We start from the raw sequence: 7,817 nt of genomic DNA, 5'->3' as shown, positions 1-7,817 counted from the left end.
GAAGCGGAGGAGGAGCCAGGCAGTGATTAGCTCCTTCCTAGGTCCCAGCTGTGGTGAATGCGAGGGTTGCTCGGTTCGGGGATCGTCTGCCGGGCGCAGGCCCGGGCGAGGCGAGTTTGCCATGCAGTCGCCCGTGCAGAGGTGCGTGGTGGCGCTCCTCCTTCTGGGGCTTTGTAACGCTAGAAAGGGGGACCCCACCAGGTTCCGCAACGTCCTGCTGATTGTAGGTGAGCAAACCAATCCTGGGGGAGCACTTTAGACCCTTCTGCGTCGGAATCCCTGGCGCGATATGCTTGCCCACTTTTGGCTTTCGTTGGGAGTTGCTTTAAGAAGGTGGGATCGGGAGCTTCTGAAGCAAGTTTAAAAAAAGTCGGGCTTGGAGGGAAATTTGGATGGAAGGCAATCGAGAAACCCCAGAGCTACAGGGAAGTCGAAAAAGGAGAAGGGAAGGAGGCATGGACAAAACTTTCTGGTATTGTTGCTGTGACAGCTTTCGTGATTGTATTGATGAGATAAACTCAACTGAATAGAGAACCTCTGCCTTTTTAGAAGATGGGACAGCCAGTGTTCCAACTCTGTGTTGTACAGGGGAGTAATATCAAGACTTCTGACTCAAAGTCATCACTCTGTTGCCACACCCCTCTTAGTTTGGGTTGGCAGGAAGAGAGGTTCCAAATATGGACTCTTTCCCACATGCTTCCTGTGGTTGGTAAATTTCCATAGGACAGGAAAACATTCAGTAGGTGCAGACTTTCTGAGCTGTGGCAGCTGTGAAGTCTGCCACAAATTCTGCCAGAAATAAGAAAAGCTTACACATGAACCCTAAATGACATAATAATGAGCACTGAGCAATTTGGTTATGGTGGGAGGTCTCCGCTATTGCTTGTGAAAAGGTGAAGAACCAAATATTGTTGAAATATAATAGCCAGACTCAGGCCACTTTTGATAAGGCGTGACAGAATTAACAGGACTGTGAGAGGTCTGGTGTATTTCTACATAATTGTGTAGCTTGTGCTATGCTCATTTAGCTAAATTAGTGGGACCTCTGTGTTTGCAGAACTATAAAATGGCTCAGAGTCCACAATTCTCCTTTTTCAACTGTGATCGCAGGCTTCCTGAGTTGAAATGCAATACAGGGCTCTTGTTCCTTTTTTGCTCACTGCTTGCTGAATTTTGCACACCAGTTATGTTCTATTTTTACAGATTTACACTCCCCCCATGGATTAGGGTTAAGGTTTTCAATCAGTGGTTGCCAGTTACTGGAATCACAAAGATATTGCATCAATCATATCCATGGTGGGCAAAAACTAAATATCAAATGTTAACATTAACGGTGGATGAAAAAGTTCTGTGCTCAAAATAGCATTTGTTGGATAATGACTTGAGTGTGTCGTGGAGCACAATACTTTTGAATTTCACAGGCTGAAACACCTTTAAGTCTGTGTCACAAAACTACACTGCCCCAGCTAAGAGAGCAATTTTACATGATCCAGCAACCTCTAGATGTTTTCCACCCACAAATACAATAGATTTGTGGATGACTATCCCAGAAGATTGTAGCAAATGTTCACAGGGAACAGGAATAGAATACAGATTTCGCCCCTTGATTTGTGCTCTTCCTTTCTGTGGCAGCGGACGATGGTGGTTTTGAGAGTGGTGTGTATAACAACACAGTCATAAAGACCCCAAACCTGGATGCTTTGGCCCAGCGAAGCTTGATCTTCCGGAATGCCTTCACTTCTGTCAGCAGCTGCTCCCCCAGCCGGGCCAGCCTCTTGACAGGCCTGCCTCAGGTAACACACCCCAGATGGGAGCAGAGAGCATGCCAAGGCATGGCTCTGTCCTTTTCTTTGAAAATTATGATTGACACCAAATTGTGGATCCCACAGTATTGCAAATGATTTCTGTCCAACCATAGCACCAAAATGGGATGTATGGATTGCATCAAGATGTGCATCACTTCAACTCCTTTGATAGTGTCCGGAGCCTCCCCTTGTTGCTTAACCAGGCTGGGATACGGACAGGTAAGCAGAGTTCCTCCTTTTACTTCCTCAGATCAGCTGGAACTCTTTCTGTCTGGGGCTTGGATCAGACAGTCTGCAAGTTTAAAGAAGACTTTTGGTCTTCTCTCCTTTGCGGCCCAGTCAGAAAATGCTAGCAATGATAAATGTGACGGTATTTTAAAAAAAGATGTTGCATATATTAATTCTGAGGCAGCTGGTTGTTGCTGTTGAAAGCAGAATAGACACTTGGTTTAACTGCTCAATTAAAACCAACAGAACATTACTTTTATTTAATGCTTTATTGCCATTTTTTTGGTCAGTGCTGATAAGGGTTGTCTTGTGGATTCCCTCCCACAGTTATACTTTTGTCTCATTTAGTCCAATTCCAACAGAGAAAAATATTTCTGAGAGCCAGTTTGGTCTAGTAGTGAAGGCACCAGACTAGAAACTAGGAGACCATGAGTTCAAATTTCACCTTAGCCATGAAAATCAACTGAATGACCTTGGGCCATTCTGTTTCCACCCAACCCACCTCACAGGGTTGTTATTGTAGGGAAAATAGGAGGAGGGAGGAGTATTAGGTATATTTGTCACCTTGAGTTATGTGTAAAAATAATAAAGGTGGGATACAAATAGATGTTATAGCACATTATAAATTGCACCCCTTTAGTCTCTGAAGCTAGTGTCAACTTTGGAAGCCATATTAACACCAGAAGCTTCCACACTGCCACATTCCTGTGCCTGGGAAATTAGGAGGGGGGATTTTCAGAGTGTTAGTTAGACATAATAGCATTCTTCTTTTCGGTTAAGTTCGTGTTATTCCTTCACCTGAAGTGGCTGAAAGGATGTGTCAAGTTGGGACGGATGGTGATTGGACCATGTGATGGACTGATGGGTGCAGGGGTTGGGTTTTGACTTGAACTACTGAGGGAAAACCTGGAACTCTCAAATTCGGGTTTTCCCAGATGTGCCAGTATGACTTTCCCAATAAAAAGAAACTTTGAGAAAAATGCCTGTCTCAGAGTTTTTGATTGGAGTTTGGTTTTGCTGGAATGCTGACAGCTAGATTATCATTTTTTTTTACATACCCATCATTCTGTTAAGCTTTATGAATGAACGTAAGTGGCATAGAATTCTCTTTGCCCCCCAAAATGCCAAGGATATGTCTATTTTGTCCATGTAATGTGGGCACTATCCTAACTGACCAGTTAATATTACTACCCTTTTTTTGAGTTACTCTGGCTCCTTATCTCTTTCAGGAATCATTGGCAAGAAGCACGTTGGGCCAGAGGCTGTGTATCCATTTGATTTTGCCTACACCGAGGAAAACAGTTCTGTCTTGCAAGTGGGCAGAAACATCACCCGAATCAAATTGCTTGTTCGGAAATTCCTCCAGAGTGTGGATGAAAAGTAAGATCCAGTACTGGAATGACCCAGAGGTATCCCTTCCTTAAATCTCTTTGGAGTATCCAGGACCAGGCCCTTCACACCCGTCTTTCACTCATATTTGGCAGACCCAGCAAAGATCCCAAGAGAATGTTTGGGGAAATAAAAGGGTTCTGTATACTGAGATAGAGGATCAAAATCAAAGAGAAGCCAAACTCAGGGTTTATGGAGGAGGGGAAAACGGAACATAGCAAAGCTAGAGGCATCCAAAGTATTGCTTTATATAGTGGAGAGGAAGCGCTGCTGTGGCATTATCAAGAGCCCTTAACTGTGTTTTTGCTCTCTTTTCCCCATCCTGTAGACCTTTTTTCCTTTATGTGGCTTTCCATGATCCCCACCGCTGTGGTCATTCCCAGCCACAGTATGGAACCTTTTGTGAGAAATTTGGCAATGGGGAGCCTGGAATGGGCTGGATCCCAGATTGGAAACCCGAGCTCTACCATCCAGATCAAGTGCAGGTGACGTCTAGGATTTTCTTCTCCACCTGGGTTCCAGAAAATGTCTGCAAGTGGCAATAACTCCTCCAGCACTTGTCATAATAATTCACCCTTTGTTAACTAGAGGTCTTTCCTAGGGTAGCTTGTAGCTTCAGCTGTATCTCCTTTTGGCCTTCAGGTCCCTTATTTTGTACAAGACACCCCAGCTGCTCATGAGGATTTGGCAGCTCAATACACAACTGTTGGGCGCATGGATCAAGGTACATGATTACTGAAGCAGGTAGTTCTGCCTGCAGGAGTGGGACAAAAGGCTTGGTACTTTTGAAATGGAACAAGACCTTCAATTAATGATTAATTAATGATGGTGCATTTTTGTATACTTGAAAGTCAGTCTGATTTTGCTTTATGCACACAAAGCCTAAATATTGCTGTAATTCTGAAGAGAGCAGATGATAATCATCTTCTGTGTATTAAAAAAGAACACATCTCTAATCTTTAGAATCCTGTGTATTTCACTGTATGGACTTTAAAAGGTATTTCTAAGAACTCTTTCTAGCTCTTATGTATAGTAGCCTTGTTACTATTATCTAGTAGCTGTTATTCGCATATTTTATACAACTCAAGGTAGCATAATTAATGCTCCCATTTCCTATGTTCCCCACAACAACAACCCTGTGAGGTAACTTGGACTGGGAGAGAATGACCGGCGCAAAGTCACCCAGCCAGTTTTCATGCTGGAGAGAGGCCTAGGACTCACAGCCGTCCAGTTTCTAGGCCCTCACCTTCACCACTACGTTGAACTGGTCTCGTGGCAATACGTTTTAGTGATAAGGAAGCAAAGTAACAGTAATCCATCCATCCTTAGCAAAATATGAGTAGTTATGTTTACTGAGTGGAACTTAATGGGAGTGAGGAGGTCAATTAATACTGAATAATATCTGCTGTGTGGTGCCTGGAGAAAGAACCTGAACCTCTTCCTGAGATTTGGGCGATGTGCATGCTATGTCTGAAAGAGGAGGAGGGTAGAAAGGAGTGTTCCTTTCAGCCTTAATGTGGCTCAAGGCTAGTTCTGGGTAAGGCAATTAGTGTAATATATATTATAGAAGATATTTATTGTATATTATTTCTGCAGGCCTTGGTCTTGTCCTAGAGGAGCTCCGCCATGCAGGCTTCCACAACAGCACTCTTGTGATCTATACTTCAGACAACGGCATCCCTTTTCCCAGTGGCAGAACCAACCTGTACTGGCCGGGCACAGCTGAGCCCCTCCTGGTCTCATCTCCTGAGCACCCTTCACGTTGGGGCCAAGTCAGCAGTGCCTACATCAGCCTCCTGGGTAAGAGCAGCTGAGAGATGAATTGGTGGATTTGTCCCATGGAAGAGGCTGGGATGTGCAAAATCAAACTGTACTACACTTTCCACTTTGCATTAGCCTTTTCTGAAGATCTTCCTCTTTGGAGAGAGGGGGGGAAATTATGGTTGCAGCCTATATGTCTGGCAGTTTCATCTGTGTTAGGGGTGTCAAACTCGTGTTGTCACAACGGCGTCACGTCAAGTATCAGGACGTTTTCCCCCTTCGCTAAACCGGGCGTGGCGTGGCCAGCATGTGATGCATCCAACCCGCATCCAGCGAGTTTGACACCCCTGGTCCATGTGGATGTCCTTCTCAGTTCTTTCCCTAGTATATTTTCAGGAATATACATGCTTTATGAACCCTTCCAAACAGTTCTGTTATACAGAACTTATACTCATTTAATGCTTTTTTAAAGGATTGGAATAAAAAAATAAATGCCTCAAATGTCCTATATGGTGGCTTTCCACATAGGGTTTCTTCAACAAACTGTGGTTAAATAAGTCATGGCAAATGTGGGAACCCACCTACTAAGTAATTGGATATATATGTGGGTGCACAGAAGGCAGCCCAGGTCATATTTCCCTTGATCCCTCATTCAAACAGCAAAAAAGGGAAACAAAGAGGAAGAATGGGAAGCCGGTGTAGTGTAAGGGCTGAAGGAGGGAACCATAATGCTGAGACCAGACGGAACTGTTGTGTGAACCTTAGGCAAGCGCTTCCCAATCTCATGGATTAGCAAGGAACAGCCAAAAGTTTCCTGACTTAAAAAGGGAGAAGAAAGTGGCTTTAGATTTAAACTCTGGGTTGAAAGAGAGAAATTTCTACGGTACAAGCTGCTTAGTTATGACTTTTTTTCTTGTCTGCATTAAAGCAACTCATTTAGCCATTGTATCAGAAGAGCTTCTGCTGTTGGGTTGAATTTACCCCGAGCAGAGGTTTACCCATGAATATATATGATAGTTGACCCTTTAGTTCCTACCTTACCATCTTTATCAAGCCTAAATTCTGTTGAATAGATGCATGTAGAAAGTACAGAATTGGAGCTAACTGGTGTAAGCTAGAAAATCTTAGGAAGAAACAATTGGTTTTTTTTAATAGGACTTATTAATATTGTTCCATACTAGGTAACACCTGCAAACAAAATTCCTTCCGGTCTCTTCCCTCTGCATCAGGTAGCAATAGCACTTAGACTTATATACCACTTCACAGTGCTTTGCAGCCCTCTCTAAGCAGTTTACAGAGTCAGCCTATTGCCCCCAACAATCTGGGTCCTCATTTTACCGACCTCAGAAGGATGGAAGGCTAAGTCAGCTTTGAGCCTGGTGAGATTCGATCTGCCAAATTGCAGGCAGCCAGCAGTCAGCAGAAGTAGCCTGCAATACTGCATTCTAACCACTGCACCACTGTGACTCAGAAGCAAGTGTTCTGCTTCAGCTTTCCCTTCTCTCTCTGCAGATATCACTCCCACCATCCTGGACTGGTTTTCTGTGCCATATCCCACATACAGTCTCTTTGGGAAGCAGATAGTGCAACTCACCGGGAAGTCTCTGCTGCCAGCATTATCACTGGAGCCAAAATGGAGAACTGTGTTTGCCAGTCAGAGCTTGCATGAGGTGACCATGCACTATCCCATGCGAGCTGTGCAGCATGGCTCCCTGCATTTGATTCACAATCTACAGAACCGAACCTCCTTTCCCATTGATCAAGATTTCTATGTTTCACCCACGTTCCAGGACCTGCTGAACAGAACTCAGGCAGGGCAACCTACTCATTGGAGTAAGACTTTGCGTAGCTACTATTATCGGGATCGCTGGGAACTGTACGATCACAGCACCGATCCTACCGAAAGCCACAATGTGGCTTCGGATCCCCGCTATGCACGAGCTCTTGAAGAGCTGCGGGGGCTGCTGTTGAAGTGGCAGTGGGAGACCAGTGACCCTTGGGTATGTGCTCCTGATGGTGTCTTGGAGGATAAGCCAGTGCCCAAGTGTTGGCCGCTCCATAATGAGCTGTGATTTTCTTTTTGCCTTCCTGTTTTGGTGGCAGTTACTCATCTTGTCAGCAGCAGGAAAAGATCTGCAAGTCGAGCGGATGCTGATGCAACAATTTGCAGTTTGCAGAATTAAATACTACTGAAGTTGCACCTGAGGGAAGAATTGGAGTAAAATACAAGGAGGGGCTTGCCTCCCACACAAGAATGATAACTGGAGAAGCCTGGTTGAAGAGTTGATCACTACTATCCTCACCCAAATTGTGGTATCACAAAAATATAGATGGGCTGGTCCCATATCAGTTGTTACACATAGGGCAGGGATAGAACCTGGCCAAGTTTAAAACCAGTCTAAAGAGTAGAAATGAATATTTATCTTTAGATTCTGTAGCCTGCACATTTCATCATTATTCTATGGAATACTGAGATAATAACTAGAAACAGCTTTGGGTTTGCCTGCTAGGATGGTATAGATCTGCAAAGCAGTTGCTCCAATTTAAAGATAGTTCTCCAGAATATGCATAATATGGCTAAAGCCCGCTTTTATACAATAAAGAAATGAAATATTGTTTCTAACTAACTTTTTT

The 7,817-nt window shown here is 44.1% G+C and overlaps 1 protein-coding gene across 1 annotated transcript; it reads left to right on the top strand.

The window, feature by feature from the left end:
• The first annotated feature begins 3 nt into the window (after positions 1–3).
• Positions 4–7,810, top strand: SGSH (N-sulfoglucosamine sulfohydrolase). Its single transcript, XM_026701796.2, has 8 exons — positions 4–227; positions 1,633–1,793; positions 1,919–2,024; positions 3,263–3,413; positions 3,751–3,907; positions 4,065–4,146; positions 5,019–5,222; positions 6,696–7,810. The coding sequence occupies exons 1-8, from the start codon at positions 122–124 to the stop codon at positions 7,253–7,255; spliced, it is 1,527 nt and encodes a 508-aa protein (XP_026557581.1). The 5' UTR covers positions 4–121; the 3' UTR covers positions 7,256–7,810.
• The last annotated feature ends 7 nt before the right edge of the window (positions 7,811–7,817 follow it).

This window comes from Pseudonaja textilis, chromosome 2, assembly GCF_049901715.1.
Source record: "Pseudonaja textilis isolate UNSWEBS1 chromosome 2, rPseTex1.2, whole genome shotgun sequence".
NCBI classification, from domain to species: Eukaryota; Metazoa; Chordata; class Lepidosauria; order Squamata; family Elapidae; genus Pseudonaja; species Pseudonaja textilis.
The sequence above is the reverse complement of the archived record's forward strand: the minus strand, read 5'-3'. Positions and strand labels throughout refer to the sequence as shown.

Excerpts from the sequence above, each read along its gene's own strand:
- SGSH (XM_026701796.2), top strand. The coding sequence starts at position 122 with ATGCAGTCGCCCGTGCAGAGGTGCGTGGTGGCGCTCCTCCTTCTGGGG. Across the intron at positions 1,794-1,918 it reads TCTTGACAGGCCTGCCTCAG|CACCAAAATGGGATGTATGG; the intron begins GTAACACACCCC and ends GTCCAACCATAG. Across the intron at positions 2,025-3,262 it reads CCAGGCTGGGATACGGACAG|GAATCATTGGCAAGAAGCAC; the intron begins GTAAGCAGAGTT and ends TATCTCTTTCAG.